The 24,601-nt window shown below is 39.2% G+C and overlaps 3 protein-coding genes and 1 pseudogene across 7 annotated transcripts in view; 1 reads left to right on the forward strand and 3 right to left on the reverse strand.

Moving 5' to 3' along the window:
• Window positions 1-18,260, reverse strand: part of AKAP3 (A-kinase anchoring protein 3) — a 34,094-nt gene extending 15,834 nt beyond the window's left edge. The window contains exons 1-5 of one of the 5 annotated variants that reach the window (XM_055357829.2): window positions 17,658-18,260; window positions 16,495-16,707; window positions 14,261-14,392; window positions 11,104-11,209; window positions 6,839-6,934 (exon numbers count right to left, since the gene is read on the reverse strand). In XM_055357829.2, the coding sequence (XP_055213804.1) occupies window positions 6,839-6,934 (96 nt within the window). In that variant the 5' untranslated portion in view covers window positions 11,104-11,209; window positions 14,261-14,392; window positions 16,495-16,707; window positions 17,658-18,260. The remainder of the gene's footprint in view (window positions 1-6,838; window positions 6,935-11,103; window positions 11,210-14,260; window positions 14,393-16,494; window positions 16,708-17,657) is intronic. The other 4 variants (XM_055357831.2, XM_019038599.4, XM_004052531.5 and 1 more) reach the window with 4 other exon arrangements.
• Window positions 4,087-4,901, reverse strand: LOC109028993 (ras-related protein Rab-5A-like; annotated as a pseudogene).
• LOC101143299 (small ribosomal subunit protein eS26) lies at window positions 8,868-9,345 on the reverse strand. Its single transcript, XM_004052533.5, has one exon. It carries the CDS (start codon window positions 9,303-9,305, stop codon window positions 8,958-8,960), a length of 348 nt encoding a protein of 115 aa, XP_004052581.1. The 5' UTR covers window positions 9,306-9,345; the 3' UTR covers window positions 8,868-8,957.
• Window positions 18,261-18,320: 60 nt separating the features above from the next.
• Window positions 18,321-24,601, forward strand: part of NDUFA9 (NADH:ubiquinone oxidoreductase subunit A9) — a 41,466-nt gene continuing 35,185 nt past the window's right edge. Inside the window, exons 1-3 of the mRNA NM_001279701.2 lie at window positions 18,321-18,380; window positions 23,486-23,656; window positions 24,020-24,117. Coding sequence (NP_001266630.2) covers window positions 18,332-18,380; window positions 23,486-23,656; window positions 24,020-24,117 — 318 coding nt within the window. The 5' untranslated portion in view covers window positions 18,321-18,331. The remainder of the gene's footprint in view (window positions 18,381-23,485; window positions 23,657-24,019; window positions 24,118-24,601) is intronic.

The following is a 24,601-nucleotide window of genomic DNA, read 5'->3' on the forward strand; positions in this document are numbered from 1 at the left end:
TCAATTAAGACGTTTGTGCTCACTTGGAAGGAGAAGTGCTCTTTGATGTCCGGACAGGTGAGTTTTATGTTTATGGTTTATTTTTGCCACAAAGTGTGGCTGAAAGTTTAGAATTGAAGCTATAAACTCTATCAGTGTCTGTATCACTATGTGTCTGTAATTCAAAAAATGTTAGATGTAAGCAGCAATGTCTTCCCCCAGAGAGTATTAATGTGTTATACTATGAAGTCTCTTAAAGGAAGTTTATTCTGATTGGTGCGTGCTCACACACACACACGCACACAAACACACACTTATGTAAATTACATATTCTTGTATCCCCAGAAAATAAGGAAATCAAGCTCCTAATACTTAAAATACTCAAAGGGAATGCTAAGAAAACAAAGTATTTTTACAGAACCTAACTCAGAAACATTTTAGAAACCCAAATTCACATAAATTAGGTAAATCTTTGGCAAATAATACTAGTTTAATAATTTTGGTTTAATAAAAACAGCTATATCTTTTCTTATTTATCAATGTTAGATATTATACAATTGTATGCTTTTATTTTACTTTGATATGCTTTTCATAAACTCATACAGGTTTACAGATCCAAAAAAGCCAGCATTACTTCTATTTAATGTTTAAGATTATGAAAAATGTAAATTTGCATTTAACCAAGTTGAATAATCATTCTGACAAACTTTATTTCAACAGTTATTATGTTTTATAGTATGTCAGCCTAATGATAAGTTTCCAATATCTTTATATAACTTAAAACACTGGAGTGGTATTACATGGAGTTAATGCATATTCACTGGATATGTAAATCATTTCTAAGTAAGATGGAACACTGAGGCATTGATGGCTAAGCGTAAAGTTTATATGCTTTTGCTTATTATTTTTATCACTTATAAAGAGGCTATATCTTTAAATCTGTTAATGAGTCTGTTCATCTTCTCCACTTAGAGAGGTGGCATAAGGGGTGTATGTGACTGTAGGAAGTCGTCTTCATGTGTAGTCATGAGTTCTACTCACCTGCATTTCAGCTGGTGTGTGATGTTCCCAATTATATACCCCTCACCCTAGTTTTTTTGTGATATGGAAAGAGTGTATATTCTTTCATAATCATAACTGTTAACTTTGGGTTAGCAGTTATGATTAATATTAATGGTTGAGACTATAATTAGGAACAAGAGTTTCAGAGAAGTCTAAGTGTATACCTGCTTGTTTTCCTAGGGACTGCAGGTGAAACCTGGTGGAGAGTGTTTCTTAGGCTTGACTTCCTAATCTCAGGACAGTAAATAACAGAGGGCTTTTTGTTTGTTTGTTTTTGTTTTTGTTTTTGTCTTGATACAGGGTCTTGCTCTGTCACCCAGGCTGGAGTGCAGTCGTGCGATCTCAGGTCACTGCAAGCTCTGCCTCCCGGGTTCATGACATTCTCCAGCCTCAGCCTCCCGAGTAGCTGGGACTACAGGCGACCGCCATCACGCCCAGCTAATTTTTTATATTTTTAGTAGACACGGGGTTTCACCATGTTAGCCAGGATGGTCTCGATCTCCTGACCTCGTGATCCGCCTGCCTCGGCCTCCCAAAGTGCTGGGATTACAGGCATGAGCCACCGTGCCCGGCCCCCTTTGCCCACTTTTTAATGGGGTTTTTGAAAATGATAATATATTACTACCTAGTTATTTACGAATAAGCACATTAACTTGCAAATAAGTGTGTTTCCATACTATTGAGCTGTAACAGTATAGGAAAGCCTTACTATAGTGCAGCTGTGGAGTTTATTCTTTTACCCTTTTCAATTAAAAAAAAAAAAACAAAAAACCCAAACCTGTTGGGTGCAGTTGCCTGCAGTCCCATCACTTTGGGAGGCGGGGGAGGGCAGATCTCACTTGAGCTCAGGAGTTTGAGACCAGCCTGGGCAACATGGCAAAAACCCATCTCTACAAAAAATATATTTTAAAAGATAAATAAAATTAAAAAAAAAATAAAAAACCAAACCTACAGCATAGAATAGAGCTTTACAATGGAGTCCACAGAATTGTGTTAAGTTGCTGTGTTTATGGGTTTTTAACGTCTATATATTTTTAAACCTAGAATGAGTGTGCCTTATGTCTATTACTCCCTCTATCCACAAGGATTTTGCAAAAGGGGTTAATCCAACTGTAGTGACTGAAAGACTAAGTACCCACATTCCTTTCTTATCAATGCAGTCTATAACCAAACATCCATCTCTTCAAACCCCCTTGCCCTCTTGCAACCTTCCTCTTCTCACAAAGTAGTATTCTGAGCAGTTAGGGAAGGAAGATGCCAAATTATCTCAGTATTTCTGAATCCTGGGGCAAGTTTTCACGTCCATGAAGGAGAATATAAGAAGAGGTCATGGGTTTTATTTTCTCTGCTCAGCATCTTTTGCTTCAGTAGTTTTTTTTTATTTTTTATTTTTTATTTTTATTTTTATTTTTATTTTTGTGTGTGTGTGAGCAACAAGGCTGTTTATTTCACCTGGGTGCAGGCGGGCTGCTTCAGTAGTTTTAAGTCAGCTATCTACCTCCCTGTTCTACTTCTCTTCTCCACCTTTGTCTCAATTAAACATACCTTAAAAAATTTTCTCTGACCACCTCCCATTTTGAAATGATCAATTCTTTAAACACCTATAGCAATTATTGTCTAGAAAATACATTTGACAAATAATCATGAACTGTTTTTCATTAGTCCAACAGTTACTCAGAGCTTTCAAGTGACATATCTATATTCTTTTTTTTTTTTTTTTGCTTTTTATACCACTTTATTCAAACCTGAGCACCTCAATATAAAACTAAACACTGGTGACCCATTTTACTAATTCTGAATTATTGTAGATGTACAAGTTCTCCTAACAGTCCAACACTTAAACAGATTAAATCATCCCTGACACACATATGGTAGCTCTCATATAAGGAAAATACCTAAAATAGTGCAATATACTGAATTGATCAAAATAAAATGAAGGTTGGAAAACAAGGCTACAAGATTGTTTCTAACATATGGCAATACTTTATGTTGCAAATTACGGGTAATTGTTCGTTATGGTTCTAGCCATGGAGGAACAACTGAAGCCCCTTCCTGTCAAAGGGGGAGAGAGAAATCATTGGCTGTTTTAGTAACTGTACATTTTGTATACTTTTAAACAACTCTTAAATATTACAGAAAAGTAATACATATACGGAGACTATAATGCAGTACCCTATTGACAGTACAGCTGAAGATCGAATTTAAAATAATCAAGTTTAAATATAATTGTTAGTGCATTGACTACATTGTGTCACAAGCGAACAAAAGTCCCCTCCCTGCACCAAACAACAAAACCTATGTAATGGCCAGCAGTGATTAATTAGAAATCACAGACACCTGGTTTATTTCATTTTTGTTAAAGAACTCACATGTTTGAAAGGAATACTATCTATTGAGATGCATTTATTAGTTCTCAAATTCCTAAAACAAGATGGGATTGCATTTTATTTTTTTTTACCCCATTAAAAAAAAAACACACAGGACTGGCTATAATTTAGATGCCATTAACGCTCTTTCCAGCCCCCACCTTTTATATGTGGGATTATTTTCTTGTGGTTCATTTATTAAAATATGGAATGTTCATTTTAAATACTGATACCAGGAGAAATGAACATTTGCCTGAATACTATGGCTAAGCATAAATAACTTTAGAATATCCTTCTACAAAAAGAATGTTTTTTGAAAAGCCCAAATTAGTAAATTCTATTTTTTTTTCCACAGGTGACTACTGCACCAGTGTGGAGAAATGGGCTGGTTAACTGTGTCGGTCCAGATAGTCATTTGTCTGTATTGCTAGTGATGAGAAATTATTCCCCCTAACCCTCCAATGAAACAAGTATACACACAGTTCTCATTTTTCCCTATTGCTGAAACATTAGTAAGAGGGACCCATGCATGTTATTAAAAATTAAGTTCAAAACACTTAAAATAATTCTGCATTAGAAACTTGACTCTATCATAAGTCTCTTTTGGAAGTCATACTGGACTGGTTAAATGGTCCAATTCCATTGTTATTAACATTTAAGAAGCAGAAGACTATTCTAGCTAGTGCAAACTGGAGGTTGAGTTACTACAACACTGACTCCTGTTTGGTTGTGTGGGTTTGAGGCAGAATTTGCTTCTGGATTTTGTGGTTCATTCTTTGGCAATTTTTTAGCTATTGCCATGAACATTTCATTTACATTCACTGATGTTTTAGCTGATGTCTTCATGAATAATAAACTATTGTCATCTGCATAGGACTGTGCTTCCTGGAAATCTACTGCTCTTTTATTTGCTAGGTCAGTCTTGTTTCCTGATAAAGCTATTACAATGTCAGGACATGCTTGCCTCTGAAGTTCTTTAACCCAATTTTTTGCTCTTGCAAAGGACTCCTCATTTGTGGTATCATATACAGCTATGGCTGCTTGTGCTCCTCTGTAGTACATTGGTGCTAGGCTACAGTATCATTCTTGACCAGCTGTATCCCGTATTTCAAACTATACTGTAGTGTCATCAAGACACACATTTTGGGTTAGAAAATCAGCTGAATCTGTAAAACCACTTTAAATTATCCAAAACGTCTGTTTTCTGGCTAAGAACCACCACTCTTAGATCTCTCCATTTTCTCTTCACTTCCATCACCAGCACTAAGAGTTGGTTTTCTTTTTGGGCCCATATTTCACAAAGAAATGGCTTTTATCACTTTGAGAGTTACCCCAATGGTACTCTCTTGAAATTCATGAAATGGGCCTTTCACAAAACGAAGCACTAGGCTTAATTTGCCAACAGCAGACTCTCCCAGAAATACTAGCTTGAACTGGCATATTTTATTTCCAGTGTTTGAGCCATAGGGTCTTGGTTGCGCCTCGATTAGCCATGTTCACATTTGAAATAAGTCCCTAATTTCAGACTCTTCAATGAACTTCCAGAATTCAAGCAGTCAATTTTCTTCTTTCTGGAGGTAAAGAAACCTGAGACGCGGCAAGCGGAGCTGTGGGCTGAAGCCCCAGGCATGGCCCGTAGGACGAGAGTGTGTCTATGGCGGTGGTGGTGGCTGTGGCATCTGCTCTTTGGGCCGCTACCCTCACCGACATTTCTACTTTGATATGTGTACTTTTTATTTTCCAAAATGAATGATAAGGTTCAGAGGGGCAGTAACTGTTATACTCCTTTTTGTTTCTCACTTAGTAAAAAATCACTGAGTTCATTTGATTTAACATTGAAACTGATCTGCCTTTTGTTTCTCCAAATGAAAGGGCAGAAGTAAATCAAAGATCTAGTTGAAGCAGTTTTGGTTGGCCCTTACTCTATAGTAATTGAATATTTATTATCTTTATGTCTTAATGTCTTATGTAGATTTGTTAATATTTTCTTTTTAAAACTTTATATAGATCGACCAGATTTGGACAAATAGAAGAAGATGGGTCATTTGCATTTGATTACATGCAAATAAATGTTTGATAAATGTTAACTTTTTTTTTATTTTGAGACAGGGTCTCACTGTTGCCCAGGCTGGAGCTCAGTGGCATGGTCACAGCTCACTACGACCTCAAACTCCTGGGCTCAAGTGATTCTCCTGCCTCAGCCTCTCAAGTTGCTGTGACTACAGGCATGTGCAACCACCTTGGCCAATTCTTTTTTTAGTAAAGACAGAGTTTTGCCGTGTTGCCTGGGCTGGTCTGCAACTCCTGGGCTCAAGCAATCCTCCCACCTTGGCCTCCCAATTATTAGGATTACAGGTGTGAGCCACTGTGCCCAGTCTGATAAATGATGTAATAGGATAGAGTCTATTAATAATAGTGATTCCATTAGATTATGAGATCCTTAAAAGGAGAGAATTCTAATTTATTTTTATATCTCTGACCCTGACAGTCAGGACAGTGTCTGTGCCAGTTATTGACTTACTGTCTCTCACTCCAAATCCACCCTTCTTTGCCTTGCTTTGTGATACCAGAGCTGAACCCTAAACATTTCTCCTTTGCGGTTGGCATTGTCGACAGAGGGTACTGGGGGACACTGCATGGTCACAGCAGGAGGAAAGGGCTTCCCTCTGGCAAGTTTCCTACGGCAGCCACATTCTCTCCAAAGAGATGGGAAGCAGCTTTGGTTGAGGGAGAGCAAGCTCTTGTGAGTATTTACTTAGTTTCTTCCTTGTTTATGTAATTCTCAGCCTGGGGGTAGTAGCTGCTTTCTGCATTTGTTATTTCTGGGATTCCCAGAGTCCTCTTTTATGCCTTTTAGTAGTTAACTACGTTTTATTAGTAAATAATTTTTAAATGTTAAGTTACTGGTATGGTTTCTATCTTCTGACTAGACCCTGACGATACATTGACTGATATTAAGTAAGCATTTAGTACATGTTTGTTGAATGATGAAGGCAGGATGACAGTGTTACTTAGATGAGAGTTTATAGTTCTGAGAATTTTAAGGCATCCTACACTTTAGAAAATATTTTTTATAAGCCTTGGAGACATTTATCTCCAATTCCTCTCTGTTCGAAAATTAAAATTTTATAGCTGTAATATACAGCTGACATATACATATATATTTATATATACATACATGATATATGTTATACAGCTTATATGTACATACATATTTCATTAGTTATAGCATATTAAATACCATAGGATGGGAATTTTTTCCAGAAAACTATAAATGGGAATGTTTTGTTCTATAAGGGCTGATTTCCCACCTGCCTCAAGAATCCCACCTTGAAAAATAAGAGGTTGGTGGTATGGTGGAGAGAATAAGGCTACTCTTAATGACAGCCCCCATATTCTTAACTAGTGTTTATCAAGAGGTTGACCCTTACCATTTTCCAGTCCTGGGCTTGGTTGTCTCCAGGAGAATAGACATCAACTTTGCATACTCCATTTTGGCTTTGTAACCAGTCAACCTTTTCTGACATCTGGAAGTAGGGGAAAAAAATGAGAAAGGGTCATCACAAGGGCAGATTTTATGAAAGTAAGAAGAAATGTGGTAAAGGGCTAAAGCACGGGAAAGATGAACAATGCCTTCAATAGAGACCTTCCCCAACAGCCACTTCAGACCCACTCCAGCCTGAATAGCTTCATCCTCAGCTCTCAATGGAAGGAATATTTCTTAAACATATTTGTAACTCTAAGGAAGAAGCTGGTGCCTGGTATCTGCGACAGGTGCTTAACACATCTTTGTTAAATGAATGAACCTAGGCAGCCATGTCCCGCCCCTTTATGTCCTCGCTTGACGACCCTCCCCCTGCACTCACAGGATTTTCAGTAGACACTCAAAACTCAAGGTGACCAAAATAGAATTAATTTACTGCTCCTTTGTCTGTTCTTGCCCCACCAACTTAGCTTTTAAGTAATTGTTTCATTTTTAATTAATTTCTAAAGCTGTTACTTACTCATACCAGCAGTAAGTCTGGTAGCTCTTTCTTAAGACCAATCCCTCCTCATTAGCCAAGGATCCTGGGGGAATTCTCAGCCTCTATGGTTCAGCTAAATTTCTGAATATCAGTCAGGACAAAAGAGATGTCATGTGCACCATTCAAAAGGCCTTTGTCCATGGATGCAGTGATTTCCTTGTTGATGTGAATTCGTTCACAACCTTCCCAGTACTTTGCTCTATTCCCGAATCTCAGTAATGGCACCACCATTTACCTGGTCTTCTAAGCCAGAAAACTGAGATTCATTTTAATTGTCTTCTTCCACCCCAAGCTTCCCTCTAGCTACTATTTCTCTCTTTTTCCATTTGCAGTCATTTTTCTTAAACATATTGCTTATACCTGCCGCTTTCATTGATTCTCCTCGCAAACGAGTATTATATGTACATACCTATTATATGTACTCCTTTGGGCTTTGGCCTTAGTCTCACACACTTTCCACAACATCGAATCTTACTTGTTAGTCTTTGAAAACATGGCCAACTCTCATGATGACTGAGAGTTATCCACTGATCATCTAAAAGTATGAGAACCTTCTCTTTGCCCTCTTTTTCTATGCCAGACTTCCATTCCCAGGCTTTCACACTGAAGTTTCCCTTCTTATATTCTTTGCTCAGCTCACCCCTCCTTCCCTCTTCATCCCTTAGGCTCGGTTGGTGTTAAAAAAATTTTTTCTTTTGGGGGTGCAGTAATATTTAATTTAATTTAATTTTTTCTTTTTTAAAATTATACTTTTAAGTTCTAGGGCACATGTGCACAACGTGCAGGTTTGTTACACATGTATACGTGTGCTGTCTTGGTTTGCTGCACCCATTAGCTCATCATTTACATTAGGTATTTCTCCTAATGCTGTTCCTCCCCCATCCCCCCACCCCACGACAGGCCCTGGTGTGTGATGTTCCCCGCCCTGTGTCTAAGTGTTCTCATTGTTCAATTCCCACCTATGAGTGAGAACATGCAGTGTTTGGTTTTCTGTCCTTGCGATAGTTTGCTCAGAATGATGGTTTCCAGCTTCATCCCTGTCACTACAAAGGACATGAACTCATCTTTTTTTATGGCTGCATAGTATTCCGTGGTGGATATGTGCCACATTTTCTTTTCTTTTTTTTTTTTTTTTTTTTTTTTGAGACAGAGTCTTGCTCTTTCGCCCAGGCTGGACTGCAGTGGCACTATCTCGGCTCACTGCAAGCTCCGCCTCCTGGGTTCATGCCATTCTCCTGCCTCAGCCTCCCAAGTAGCTGGGACTACAGGCACCTGCCACAACGCCCAGCTAACTTTTTGTATTTTTAGTAGAGACGGGGTTTCACCGTGTTAGCCAGGATGGTCTCGATCTCCTGACCTTGTGATCCACCCGCCTCGGGCTCCCAAAGTGCTGGGATTATAGGCATGAGCCACCGTGCCCAGCCTATGTGCCACATTTTCTTTCTTTTTTTTTTTTTTAAGTACAATTTCCATTTTATTTTTCTCCAGAGAATAGCCTATCTTCAGTCTTTAAGAACTCAGCTCCTTACATGGGCTTTGGTGGGGGACGTGGGGCAGCACCCGCAGGTCTAAATCGGGGTGGGGGTGTTCGGTCCTTGCGGGCTTCACGAGATCGATTCCTGACTACTTTGCTGTGAATTGCACAACTCACACAGTAATGTAGCTTCACATACAGCTTGGGAAGCACATAAGCATCGAAGACGCTCGCTTCAGAAATGTCCCTGACTGCTGCGGCCTCCACTATGTTTCGAATGACGAATTTCTTAATGGCCTTGTCCTTGGGCACGCATCGGGCACAGTTAGTGCAGCGAATAGGCTGCACGTGGCCGCGGCCTTTTTTGGCACGACCATTGTTCCTTCTTTTCTTTGTCATCTCGGAGACACGGACCGGAGAGCTATGTGCCACATTTTCTTAATCCAGTCTATCATTGATGGACATTTGGGTTGGTGGCGTTAAAAAATTTAAAAACAAACAAACAAAAAACTCTGCTCAGATCTATACTTCTCAATTATCAAGGTGGAATAAGATAGCCCATTTCTCCTCCCCAATGCCTCAAACATCTTTATGAAATAGAATATCTCTGTGCTTTGATTCCAACAAAATACTGGTTTAAAATACTGCTATAATCAAGCTCAACAGCTTATCCTAATTTTTTATAATGAAATTGTGTTTTATGAAGAATTGCTTGAAATAAGTGAAGCAGTATTAAGGCATGAACATCTGGTTAACTGGAAATATTTGTTTTAAAGGACTTTGGACTGTGGTGAGGGTAGACGTCCTCCCTCAAAATAAAACCAACACAGATTAAAGAAAGATTAAATACATAATTGAAACTTATATAAGTGGGTATGTCATTTTTGTTATACAGGGTGTTTTAGATAATCATTACAAAGAAAATACAAGATCTTTTAAGAGCTACTTATTCTTTGCTCCTACAAGGATTTGTACTCATTTTCACACAGGAATCACTAACTCAGATTACCGAGCTAAGGAAGCAGTTTATTTTAATCTTCCAGGCACTCAAATACAATGGATTCCTTAGGTAAACAATGGGTTCTTCATCCTAATTAGACATGAGCATCACCAAGAGAACTGTGTAAAGATACTGAATCCAAGTTACTACCCCCTGAAAATCTTATTTCAGTGGTTTTGGGTTGGGGAAACTTGGGCATTCTTAACATGCTTAAATGCTCCCTGAGTGATTCTAAAACACATCAAGAATTGAGAATTCCTAGACCAGGGCTTATCTGGAGAGAGACTGTGAAAAAGACTGGGTAGGTCCAGAAAGATAATTATTTACCCATTTCTTTAAAAATTTTCTGAGACAGATTTTCTAACTTCCTTTTTTTTTTTTTTTTTTTTTTTTTTTGTGACAAAGTCTCACTCTGTTGGCCAGGTTGGAGTGTACAGGCGCGATCTCGGCTCACTGCAACATCTGCCTCCCAGGATGCTCACCGCAACCTCCGCCTTCCCAGGGAGTATCTAATTCCTTTAGATATTCCAGCCCTGCTAACATCCTGGAAGCTGTGAAGTTTTCCCATGGCCAATAGAAGGACTGGATTAAAATGTTCCTCAAAAATGTTCATGTGATGATTACCTGCCTCAGCCTCCCAAGTAGTTGGGACTACACCAGGCGCTCCACATCTGGCTAATTTTTGTATTTTTAGTAGGGACAGGGTTTCACCATGTTGGCCAGGCTGGTCTCGAACTCCTGACCTCAAGTGATCCGCCAGCCTTGGCCTGCAGGTGTGGGCCACTGCACCCGGCCAGATTTCCTAATTTTCTTTGGTATCTTATGTTAATGTTTTGTTATCTTAACAAGGAAGTTGTTAATGCCTTGAAGTTAAACTCTGTAATGTCCTCTGTATAAACATACACACATAGAAATGTTCTTATGCTTGCATCATTACTATAAAGAAAACAATGAATGCTACTATTATTTGGCCAAAGAATTGGAAGACTCGGAAGCAGGTTGTCCTAGATTATTGATAGTACAAGTGAGAGCCGGAAACACAATCTCTTAATCTTCTGTGTATATTTCATCCAAATGAGTTACTTCTAGTAGAAAATTGTGACAAAATCAATAGGATCTATTGCTTTATTTAAGCTATATATAATTAAAATGCTAACAATTATGTACAAAAAGTACAGAAATTATGTGATCACTTACTTTTACAGAGGATAGGTTCTGAGATATGAGGAAAGCTCTTGATTAATTTATTGTTGTCTTCACTATCCCTTAGTTTACCCCCCTCCTGCCATGTAATATAAGGAATCTGCAATGGAAAGACACAGATAAAAATGACTAATTTTACAGATGGAACTTATTGCTCTTATTACCCAATAATGTTTTTGACTTATTATTTTTCACGTGTGCATTTAAGTAATGAGCTCAAAATGACATTCAAATTTCATGAGCGCACATCTTATTCTTGATGCAGTCTAGCAGTTCCAAGATGACAAAAAGGTTGCACTTTTGGGCCAATGATTTCTTAAATGACTATTGTTATTCCTCACTTTCAAATCATTGCTATACAGTCTTTTCAAACAACGAAGACCCTAAAAATTTTTAGCTTAATTTTAAATTTGCTTGAATAGGAAGTTGGAAGAAAAATAGCTGGAATGAAGAATAAGCACCCTGAATTTATGGAACTCAAAACACTTTGCAAGCATCTTTGAGGACTTGAGAGAAATACACACCCTCAAGTTATAAAGGGAGTTCATAGATATCTTCCAGATTAATTAACTTCCTTGTTTTAGTTCTACTAAGACATTTCAGTGGAAGACATTAGGGCACTGTACTCTCTTCTTGAATATCCACCCAGCCCCCCAGTAATGGCTCTCTAAATTCTACCCTTACTTTTTAGCCCAGGTCAAGGGCTACCCCATCCATGAAATATTTTCTAGATACCTAATGAATGTGATTGCTCCCTCATTGAAGTTTCCATCATATTTTGTTTCAACGTGTACATTCTATCTAGTATTTTAATTGCTCCCATATATTTCATTTTCTTTACTGGGTGACTTCATAAGGGGAGAGGCATTTTCCTATTCATCTTGGTATGCCTCATAGTAGCTAGTATCTTAAAATTGGAGCTCAATAATTATCTGCTGGAAGAATGAATATGCACAGTCTGCCCATTTTCAGATAGTTCATTTTTTCTTTTGGATTGGAGAATCCAAGGACAAAAAAAGAGACGGCTTGCTCAAATTTACTATGGTGGTAATCCATATATTCAAGACTTCTTGAAGCTTGACTCTTTTGGGAGATACGTTCACTGCACAGACTTACTCAATGACTTACTAACAGACCTTCCTATTCCACTAGTACAAATAAATCAACATCTTAAAAGTGCTTTTGTATTTTTTTCATGAAAGCATAACTACTAGTCAAATATATTCAGCAAACACTTCACTTAAATATATTCTAATGTTTTAATTCTATTTTCTAGGTCCTATGAGTGGGTTTATCTGCATCATGAAGCTTGTTTTGGACTTTTAAAACTTCCTGTCTGTCCTAGATGACAGCATCTATAAAGAGGTACTTTAATACTTATTAATGATAACGACATTCAGATTTCTAAATCAATGTTTCTCATAATAAAAGTGGAAAAGAAGGAAGATCTAAAGATTTTAATGAAGTCAGTGAATGGATTCATAAATTGCTATAAGTTTAAAAGCTGGTAAATAATATCCTGGAGTTAGGGTAGAAAAAAAAAGAGAAAATGATACTTTGTGTTATCTATTAAAGATAAATGGACCTCAGAAACCATGTTTTCTAATACTCTCAGCTTATAGATTAGGATATTGAGGCTCAGAAAGGAAATACTAGAATCAGCAGATACATTCCTTTAGATATTCCAGCCCTGATAACATTCTGGCAGCTGTGAAATTTTCCCATGGCCAGTAGAAGGATTGGACTAAAATGTTTCTCAAAAATGTCAATGTGATGATTACTTCAAGTTGAGGAGGAGTGCAAATCTGAATGCCAGTCATGAAGGGCATAAGCAACATAGGGGCTTGGTTATGGTCGTTATATTCTAGACCACAGCTCTATCTCAAGGCAGTTTTCTCCTGTATCCATTTTAAGTGAGAGGCTCCTGTTTACCCAAGGTTCCTAAACTCATGTAAAAACTCAGACTGCAGAAGCGAAAGCATAAGCAAAGTTCTTGCAGGGTTGCTAAGTACTTGATCGAGTTTTGAGGTTCATTCAACCAGGTTTTATTACTAGTTTTGAGAGGGAAGATTATGTTTCTTATATCCGTTTTCTTTTACTGCCTTCCTTTCTGTAAGTGCCTGCTACATCGTAGAAGCTCAGTAAACTTGGTTGCTGATTAAATCAGAGTTTCAATCGATTTTCTTTAAATAAAGATTTGTGTGTGTGTGTGTGTGTGTCAATGGCACCATTCATTGTTAAGCTTTCCGGTGGAAAGTCTTTATTTTTACCTTCCCTAAGTAATAGCTTCTTCTTCTAGTCCCTGTTAGTATAGATACTTTCACCACATAGCTATAGATATCCTGCCCTTTCCCAGTTCTGTTGTCTAACCAAGACTTCAGAAATAACAGTGAGAAGATAAAAGTGTATGAGAATTGGACTCAGGGTTATACCAGTTCTATTTTGCTCTTGGGGCACTGGAAAGAAAATAAATTTAGGAATGGCCACACAATGAATAGGAAAAGTCAGTAGGTAGTCAAGCTTCTACTCTATCAAATGGGGAAGCAGGAAGTAAGGCCCCTCATGTCTCCAAAAGGATAGCTGAGGAGATCTTGTCAAATCTGTAACAAAATCACAACGTCAGCAGCAAAGATGGTAGGTTTGACTTTAAAGCTGCTGAAGGAGAGGTTCACAGGTCCTTATTTCCAGAGGACTCACAGGTAAAATTAAAATTGGCTGAGCAGGCCAGGCATGGTGACTCACACCTGTTATCCCAATACTTTGGGAGGCCGAAGTGGAGGGGATCACTTGAGGTCAGGAGTTTGAGACCAGCCTGGCCAACATGGCGAAAACCTGTCTCTACTAAAAATACAAAAAATTAGCCAGGTGAGATGGTGGATGCCTGTAATCTCAGCTACTCGGGAGTCTGAGGCAGAGGAATCACTTGAATCCAGGAGGTGGAGGTTGCAGTGAGCCGAGATTGCAGCACTGCACTCCAGCTGGGCAACAGAGTGAGACTCCATCTCAAACAAAAAAAAAAAAAATCGGCTGGACAGAAGAACAACGCTAGGTTGAACATAACAATTTTCCTATCACTTGTCACTGAATTCTCCCTTCCAACCACAGAGGATCAGAAAATGGGCTGTTTTATCAGTCCAGTAAGATTACCTACCTCTGTAGTACTGGAATAGTGAACCACGGAAGACTCCAGAATATACTTTTAAAGTCAGTGAAGATGCTGGGATGTTCTTGCTTAGCTCAAGATCTTGTTTCTTCCTGTGGCCTTCCATGTACCTCCCCCTTGCTGGGATCGGAGAGTGACATCAGAATCACAATTGGTGATATCACTGTCTCTATAGCAACAGTAGTGAGGCTACCAGAAAATGAATGGTCAAAAGGACAAAGAGGAGGGGTGAAGATATACTCCAAGGGGCTGATGTTTAGTTTAGAAGGACTGGGCTTTATTCTGATTAATTCTCTCTTTAGAGCAGTGGTCCCCAAACTTTTTCACACCAGGGACCAGTTTTGTGAAAGACAATTTTTCCACAGATGGGAGTGGGGTGGGAGTATGGTTTCTGGATGATTCAAGCACATTACATTTGTTGTGCACTTTATTTCTACTATTATGCCACAATATAGAATCAGTGGGAGTCCTGTCTTCCTGCAACTAGATGGTCTCATCTGGGGATGGTGGGAGACAGCGACAGATCATCAGGCACTAGATTCTCATAAGGAGTGCACAACGTACACTTTCCACAATAGGGTTCAAGCTCCTATGAGAATCTAATGCCACCACTGATCTGACAGGAGGTGGAACTCAGCTTTGCTCACTTGCTCACCATTTACCTGCTGTGTGGCCAGGTTCTAACAGACCATGGACTGGTACCAGTCCATGGCCTGAGAGTTGGGGACCTCTGCTTTAGAGTGTTTAATATAGGCGGGGGAATACGGGAAGGGGACATTTTGCCAATGGATTCCAGTTAAAGCAGCAGAGTAAGTATTATGTATTAACAAATCTAGAGGACTGCAGAGGAGAATGAGAAATAAAAGAATTGAGGGTCTGAATTTTATGCATATCCCATGGAATCACTTCATTTTGTCAGATCCAGCCAGGACTCTTCTTATTTATAAGCATCTTGCCTTCTGTAAAAAAATTATTTTTAGGATATTTTGCCTAAACTGACCATCTCTGGGTTATAATTTGTCTTAGATGCTCAGAAATACAATAACCCTATTTTATCATTTGCAATGCCTGACCTGAGAAACTGTAGTGGGAAAAATCAGACCAAGAGGCATTTGGTTAGCTACTCTTTCTATGCTTTATTACTACATTCTCTGAAAATGTTACCTCAGCTACTCTGTAATTAATGATTAAATATAGGACTAGTATATAGTTTCCATGGAGCAAAAAGAACTTCCAAGCATGGCCACGAGATAATGATGAAAATTGCAACAGATTCAAAAGCGACTGGTTTATCACAGGGTTCCTTCAAAAAAGTTATTTATCGCTGGGCACAGTGGCTCATGTCTGTAATGCCAGCACTTTGGGAGGCTGAGGCAGGCGGATCACTAGAGGTCAGGAGTTCAGGACCAGCCTGGCCAACATGGCAGAACCCTGTCTCTACTAAAAATACAAAAAAATTAGCCAGGCATGGTGGTACATGCTTGTAATCCCAGCTACTCGGGAGACTGAGGCAGGAGAATTGCTTGAACCTGGGAGGCGGAAGTTGCAGTGAGCAGAGATAGCACCATTGCACTCCAGCCTGGGTGACAGAGTGAGACTTGAAAAAAAAAAGTTATTTATCCATTGATGATCTTTTATATTGTCTCAAGAGCTTTTGTATTCTTTTCACAGAAAGTGCACCTACTAGTCAAATTATATTTGTCAATATATCTCAGTTTCTTTTTTCTTTTTTTTGAGACAGAGTCTCAACTCTCGCCCAGGCTGGAGCACAGTGGCACCATCTCGGCTCACTGCAACCTCCGCTTCCCATGTTCAAGTGATTCTTGTGCCTCAGCCTCCCGAGTAACTGGGATTACAGGTGCACACCACCACACACGGCTAATTTTTGTATTTTTAGTAGAGGCTGGGTTTCACTATGTTGGCCAAGCTGGTCTCGAACTCCTGACCTCAAGTGATCCGCCTGCCTCGACCTCCCAAAGTGCTGGGATTACAGGCATGAGCCACCGCACCTGGCCTCTTCGTCTTTGAAATAATGGGGCTTGCTGAGCTCCTAAAATCTCTTCCAGCTCTAACATTCTATGATTTTGATACTTCAGTGGTATTTGAATAGTACTGCATGGACCTACATATAGCACTTTACAGATGACAAAGCATCTTTGCATCCATTATGTCACCCGATTCCCATAATAACCTTTTGAGGTACCAGGGTAGGTTTTATTTACCCTGTTAGAGAAGTGTAGAAACTTGTCCAGGTCACAACTAACGACTGATAAAACTGGGAATGGGATCTAGTATTCTAGGTGTTAAAAATCGGTGTTCTTTCAGTTGGGCACAGTGACTCATGCCTGTAATCCCAGCACTTTTGGAGGCCAAGGTGAGAGGTCTTGAGCCCAGGAATTTGAGACAAGCCTGGGCAATACAGTAAGATCCCATCTCTGAAAAAAAAAAAAAAGTCAGTGTTCTTTTAATTACACCATGCAACCTTGAAACTAGAACTGAGAACATGAGGCAGTGTTTAACTTAGAGATTTTAAATTATATAATTGGCAGTGTTATACAGGAGTTAGCAGGTTGCTGATGACAGTCAGGATCTGTTGATCCGAACAAGGAAAGTATGTTAGTATCCATATTGGTCCCAAAATCAAGTATTAGCAAATTGTGTTAAGTGAACATAGGATAAGGCCAAGAAATATGACAGTGTAGCGTTACTACTAAGCTTCTCCGATGAAATTCAAGGTTTTTTTCTCTCTTCCAATTCAATTTGTTAGGCGACACTTCAGTAAACAGTAGGGGTAAGATAGAGTGGAAACAGCCAAGATTTCAAGCCTAGTAATAAGTAACTTCTACATCCCTACTCATCACAGGCCTTTTTGTCTATCCCAGAAACACATACTTTTCCTGAAAAAACAAAGCACTGGAAGGATTACCAAGTCTAGAAAGAACCCGCCCTCCCCAAACTAGGTGGTTTTCTGATAAGCCTAAGGTATGTTTCACAGGATCACTGGTTGCCGTCTCCTACCCAGGAATCTGGAGAGGTTGACCAGAATAAAGTATTTTAAAATCCAAGCGCTTAGTCTAACCTGGAATTTCCTCAGTTTCTAGATGGCTCTTTGTAGAAGAATGCAGATTCTCAAAGGTGACCACAGTTAAAGAAAAAATTACAAGCCATTGCGCTAGAGAGAGCCATCTGCAGTTTCTCCTTAGACAGATGTTCAGATGGCACACATGGCCACTAAATTTACATAATATTTGAGGAAGTTCACAGATTTCCCGAAGCCCACTCATGAATCACACTTCTAGTTAAGAACTCCTAGATTCATATGCTAGTTGGTGATAAGTGCTTTGGTATATAAACTTAAACCAAAAATTGGTGGAATAATTACCACCTTGGATAGGATGGTCAGAGAAGTTTTATCCGAAGAGGTCACTTTTGAGCAGAGACTTGAGCTGGTGCAGACACCTGAGTGTGCATCCCAGGAAACGCGAACAGCAGGCGCAAGGGTCCCTATGAGAGAATGTGCTTGGCGGGCTCGACGTACATTTATTTACTTGGGACACACCCTATTTTGGTTTCTCTTCTCCACTTTTCCCCTCGTTCTTGTCCCCCTTTTTCTCTCTCCTGGGCCCTGGATCCCCTGAGCGCGGAGGGCTACGCCTCCTTCTTCCTCCGGACTCACCAGGGCTGCCAGCTTAGCTTACATTTTCAGGGAACAGGAAACTGAGAGTCAGGAAAGGTGAGCTCTTCTACCTCGGGTCTTGCCATTTTGCATGTCCTGAGTCAGTCACTGGTTAACTCTGAACTTCAGGTTCCTCGGCAATTAGAGATTATAAATAGCCTATACAGCCTATTCCAGATCTGAGATTCCAACAGCCAAAGTCTTTTCACTTCCTTTCTTCCCCCCCCTCCTTCACTTTCCCAGCTTTCTTCTTAACCAACAATCTACCAGAAACCGTCCTTTCTTGGTTAGCGCTTGCGCAGACAGGCGAGAAAGGTAAGTTTTGACCCAGCTTAGCAGCCGTAGTCAGCCGGGAGTGCTGTCGTGGGGGATTGTGGGAAAAGATGGCGGCTGCCGCACAATCCCGGGTTGTCCGGGTCCTGTCAATGTCACGTAAGTGTTACCGGGAACGGCGGCCCCTGTTCGGGATTCCGAGACGGGGATTTAAGGTTTTGGAAGTGGCACCGTGCTGCAGCGGTCACGCCAACTTCCTAGGCACACTCTGGTTTCTCTAGGTTTGGAGCTGCCTCACTCTGGTTTCTCCTTTCGCTTTCCGCTTCCCCGGCTCACATATTCAATTGTGCACCACCTTGGGAGGGGACAAAAGATCTTAAGCAGCTGTAAGCGAAGAGGAGAATGCGGGGGACACGTTAGGGATCGAGAGAATCAGAATTCTGATATGGTTGTAAGGGTTTAGGGTTATGAGAAATATTTGTATGGGGCGGGGGGAGAAATGTGTAAGGGAGGGAAAAAAGGCTAGTGGCGAGAGGTTTTCTTAGATTGACTTTATGACCTTGTGCAAACCCTTAATGGGTCTCAATTCATATGAGCACAATGGAAATGATAATATTACAATACCAGGGAGTCTCTGATAAGATTAAAAGAGCTAATATTTATAAAAGCATCCTTTTACCCAAAAGCGTCTCTACGGATGTAGAATGTGTTCGGCAAAGTGCGTTGGGGTCTGGGGGAGAGAGTGATGTTTGAGGAGAGAGGAATCAGGAGCTTGGTGGAAAGGAAAGTGAAGAATGAAGGCTATGTTAGAATTTGTTAGCATTATTTAGTTTCCCTTCTGTTCTGATTGGATCTGCTCCCACTCCTCAAACTGAAAACATACATTTGTCCTTCCACTCACTAAAAAGCAAGGAAATTAGAAATACGGTTACACTTCATCATTGTCACCCTCTACTCTTCCACAAACATATTCCAATCAAACCCCCAAAGTTGTATTTTTCTTAGCGTATTTTAGTCGTTACAGAATATCATTTGCTTTCAAAATTGGCTCATGTCAGAATCACTCGTAAAGCTTTATAAAAATTAGAAATGAGGACTGAGTGTAGAGCTATTGAGTCAGAATTTGTGAGATTAGCTGCTTGCACCTTAAATTTTTAAAAGCACCACAGATAGGCTTGATGTTCAGCCTGAGGCAAGAATTAGGAGTGTTTAGAGGATCCTTTTTTTTTGTTTTCCATCTTGGGTAGAACTCCTGCATACCACTGGGAAGGTGGTGGTGCACATCACTTATAGTGGATGGTTTTGTAGTCACAGTGTCTTTGCAAAGACATTTGTTGGTTCTTGTTAAACTATTACAATTGTATGACATAATGTAGATTGTGAATGGTAATCACTATTTATTGAGTACCTGCTATCTGCAATCTCCAGTTCTAGGTATTTTTATTAATTTTCTCTTTTAACTTACTTTCCTCTGACTGACACCATAGCTTGTGTTCTTAACCACTCTGCGTTATTGTCTGGTAAAGTAAGTTTTTGAGTAAATTCTGTAGAGGCAAGTCTAGTATGTAACATAATCCACACACTATAGGACAGAACTGTGTAAGACAACTATATATAGTTAAGTGTGGCAAGACTATTAAGTATCACAGGAAATCATAAAAGGGAAAGATTAATATCATTTGAGGTACTGAGGGATGATTGGAAGACCAGTGGAGAATTGTAGTGCTCCCACTGATCTCTTTAGGGCGGTTGTGATCTGGAAAGTCCTCTGGCAAAGACAAGTGGGTGAGAATGGAGTCATGAGGTATTCAAGAGGCAGTGAAATGACTGCCTGTATATCTGGGATAGTGGAAAAGGAGGTCGAATGTGTTAGATGGGATTAGACAATGGAGACCTTTGAAAGCCAAGCAGAGTTTAGATCGGTAGTCTCCAAAGGGAGTTGTGCAAGAGGACCTAATAAGTTGTGGAAATATAATATTAGAACTCCTAAAAATTGCTTTCTATAGTAATAATAGCTAACACTTATGTAGTTTAAACTGTATGCCACACACTATTCTAAGCAATGTATGATTTATAATGTGTATATCATATTGGTACTACATAAACATGCATATAATTTTTTAAATAAATACTTAAAAAAATTAATGCAGTGTGCAAGCAAATATGTCTGGACTATTGGTTTGGGTATTGCAGTAGGAAACTAATGTAGGTTTTTAAGCAGAGAAATATAATGAATATATAATTAATAAAGAATATCATTCTTCTAATAGTACTCATAATAAATGGAAGAAAGTGGAGAGGCTGGAACCAAAGAGAGTAATAATTTATATTTATTGAGCACCCAGTATTTGCAAGGCACTGTGACAGATGCTTGCCCATATGTTATTCTCATCAACCCTTTAAACTGTGAGCTTCATGAAGCCAGGGTTTTGTATTTTACTGTGACAGTCACAGTTTCTAGAATAATTCTTGGCCCATAATTATTAAAAAAAACAAATAGCCATGTGAGGTTAGTGTGACATTACCTTCTGAGAAATTTCAAAGTAATAAAAGCAACTATTATTCATAGAATGCTTAATGTGCTCTAGGTAATGTGCTACATGGTTTATGTATGTTTAATCCTCTTAACAGCCCTTTGAGGTATTAATTCCTCAACTCAAGTAATTCTTCCCAGTTCATTGACTCTGCCATCTTTTGCCTGTCTTATCCTATGTCCTCACTTCCTTACTCATCACTCTTATCATTCCCTTTTATGCATCCTCAACTCCCCAGCCCAACTCCCATTGTCGTAAAAAACATTGACCCTGATTAAACAAAACTTTCCACGTAATTTGCTGCCTGCCACTGAGCAATGGAGAACGGGGCTAGGGAAAACTTCAAACTAACTGGTCTTATTTTAAATTAATGAATACAAATCTCAAGTAGATTTTCAGTGCTACATTTTTCTAGGAAATTTGGTTTCCTTGTCTCCATAATCATTACTTAACATAGCGAGTTTCCTAAAACCTCTAACATGTGCTTTTGTCTCATTCTCAGCTTTACAGAGAAATCAAAGGAATCAGATGAGAACAGTCATTTTCCCACCATAAACTCTAATAGTTGATATGTGATAATTCTTTGCCTTTTCTCTTGTTACAGTGGGTGAGCTCCTTCTGTTCCAATCTGTGGCCAGTTCCTTCACTTTGCATTCAATCTTATCCTCTCTCAACTATTCATTCCCTTTCCTGAATCAGTAATTTTCTACCTCTACCATGGAAATCATGTCATTTCCATCAGCACATAAATGTTAACTCATATTTAAAACAAACAAACAAACCTATTCCTGTCCTTGTTTTCTCTAGTTCCGTTTCTCCTTTCTCAGAAGGATTGTCTATACTCCTCATCTACTTCCTTGCCTCACAGCCTCTCTTGTTTGCTCCAGTCTGGCTTTCAGTCCCACTAATCCAATAAAATTGCTCTTATTTATGCCACCTACAGCCACATCCTCCAGCTTCTGTGGTCCTCTGTCCTCTTCCTACTTCACTTTCAGCATTTGGTAAAGTTAACCATTCTCTCCTTGAAACAGTTTCTTATTTTGGATTTTTAGATTCTGTTTCCTTCCGAGTTTTTCTCCTACCTCATGGGACTGCTTTTTAATCTCCTTTACTAGTGCTTTGGGCTAGTCACTAACCTTATCCATAAAGTGGTGATAAAGATAGCATTAAAAAAGATAATACCTATGCAGCACTTAGAATAATGCTGGACACCTGCCAAGAGCTCTGTAAAGCTAGCTGTTAATATGATGTTATTATTTTGTTATTATGATGTGTGTGGTCCATGATGTTTACTTTTAATTTCTGTCACTATCAGTGAGCTAGGCTATTTCTCCAATTCAATACTTTTGGATAGGGAAGAACAATGGCCTTTGGGCAGAATGCCACCTGAAAGTCATCCCTAGAAACAAACACAGATTTTCTAAAGAAAGTCCTGTTTGTGTCTTTCACCTCTCACAAGTGTACAAAGCACGAATGCTAAGCTCCGAAGTTTGTTGATTGGAGCAGAAGTGCGTTAGCACTTTAAACCTTTTTGTTTCTACTTACATGAAAGTTGAGCAGCTAACTCTAAAATTCTATTCTAAGGAGTTAGAAGTAACTTGAAAACTGGAATGTATCCAAAAGAGATTCGCATTCCTGCCATATGAAGAATATTTGACAGGACAGGGAATGTTTAACCTGGAGAAGAAAATATTTAGTGGGGCTATAATTGCTACACTTAATTGTAGAAGAGGGATTAGACTTGTTCTTTGTCATTCTGGAGGCACACAGGGATAAAAACTTCTGGGAAGCAGTCACTGATTCCCCTTGTGGTAGAACTTTCTTTCTGTTAGAATGGCTCAAAGCAGAATGGGCAGCTACAGGAAGTAGTGAGTTTCCCAACTCCACAGGTGTTCAGGCAAAAGCCAGATGATTTCTTTGCACACATGCTGTAGAGAAGATGTAAGCATTGGTACATGAACTTTGAGGGTTCATTCTAGTACCAAGAACCTCAGTCGATGAAAAAGAAATGGTGGAATGTTTGACAAGTCTCTTGCTGTTAAACTTTCTAAAAGTCAGAATATCTTTTCTCAAGCACTTCACTCCTTTTATCATTTTTTGTGATGTTCTTCAGTGGTTTTATAGTAAGTCTGAACTATTGAACTGCATTCTTTTTTTTTTCAATGTTCTGTACTAATAATCATCTGCTTCCGACCAGTATCATCAACTTTATTTTTCATTAGTCACCAGTTTCAGATTCTGTTCCAGGAGAGTCTTTTGCTGTTGCCCTGTGCTGTAGGCTTATTCATTCTACCTCTGCATTGTGATGTGTTCCTCATGGGATTCTGTCCTTTCTTTTTTTTTCCTCTTTAAGACCTTTCTCAAAACATTTTATCCAGGAATACTTCCTCATGGTAATGTGATTTATTGCTCATTTATTACATATTCTCAGTTCCTTTTACCGTATAGGCTTATGCTTTCCTACTTTGTGACTGTTTAATGTGTTTTTTAAAAAATGTGACTTATCTTCTTAGGTAAGTTACATTGTATAGGGTAGGGAGTATATTTCCTCATGTCCTCTGGATTCTGTGTTGTAGTAGTTTGTGTTTATTATTGCCCTTGGTACTTAAATTGCTAAAGTACTGATTGCAAAATAATGTTACAAGTTTTTAGGGAAAGGAGCTATTTGTGTTCACAGTTTTAAAAATATTAATATTTGCCATGCTTGTATACTTTGGGGTTTTGTTTAAGGTTCTGCCATTACTGCAATAGCCACATCTGTGTGTCATGGCCCACCCTGTCGCCAGCTTCATCATGCCCTCATACCTCATGGGAAAGGTGGACGTTCCTCAGTCAGTGGGATTGTGGCCACTGTGTTTGGAGCAACAGGATTCCTGGGGCGATATGTTGTCAACCACCTTGGTAAGTAAAGTTCCTTGAGTTCATATGCTCCATTGCCATTGATCAGGATTGCCTGATGAGAAGCATGAGCTATGTTTCTCTTCATTTTAACAGTATTATGAATTACTCCTATCTTGGATGTATGTAATTTTTATTTGTTGTGACATGAAGAGCACACTCATGCTCCTATATAGGAATTATTAGGATAGGAATAAGGGACTCTGAAAAGCTATGGCATCTTTAGCATGGCAAAATATTCTTTTTGTCAAATATAATATCAATTCACATACCATACTAGAATTTAAATATTTACCAAGTCACAATTGTATAATATATCCACATTATGTTAATGTTGATCCTTTTTTTCAATCCATTCTCTTTTAGGACGCATGGGGTCACAGGTAATCATACCCTATCGGTGTGATAAATATGACATCATGCACCTTCGTCCCATGGGTGACCTGGGCCAGCTTCTGTTTCTGGTAAGGGCCTTTATGACTGAATGAAGTTGACAAATATAAATTACTAAGATCATTTTTAGGAGTGATAGGCAGTATAATAAAGCAGTGATTTCTTCCCAGAATGGACCAAAGGCGTCCTCTGTTCCCAGGTTATTCTTTCAGCTAGGTTCCGGCATCTCCTTTGTCATGCAAGCTCTAGATTGGCAGTTGGCAAACTTTTTCTTTGAAGAGACAGATAGTAAATACTTCTGGCTTTGCAGGTCGTAGAGTCTTTGTCATAATTACTCAGCTCTGCCTTTGTAACTGGAAGTAGCCATAGACAATATGTACACAAATGGGCATGGCTGCATTTCAGTAAAATTTTATTTACAAAATGAGGCTGCAGGCTGAATTTAGCCTATGGGCTATAGTTTATCAATCCCTGCTCTAGACCTGTGCTGTCCAGTGTGGTAGCCACTGGCCACATGTGGCTACTGAGCACATGAAATGTGGCTAGTCTGAATTG

Source organism: Gorilla gorilla, chromosome 10, assembly GCF_029281585.2.
Source record: "Gorilla gorilla gorilla isolate KB3781 chromosome 10, NHGRI_mGorGor1-v2.1_pri, whole genome shotgun sequence".
NCBI lineage: Eukaryota > Metazoa > Chordata > Mammalia > Primates > Hominidae > Gorilla > Gorilla gorilla.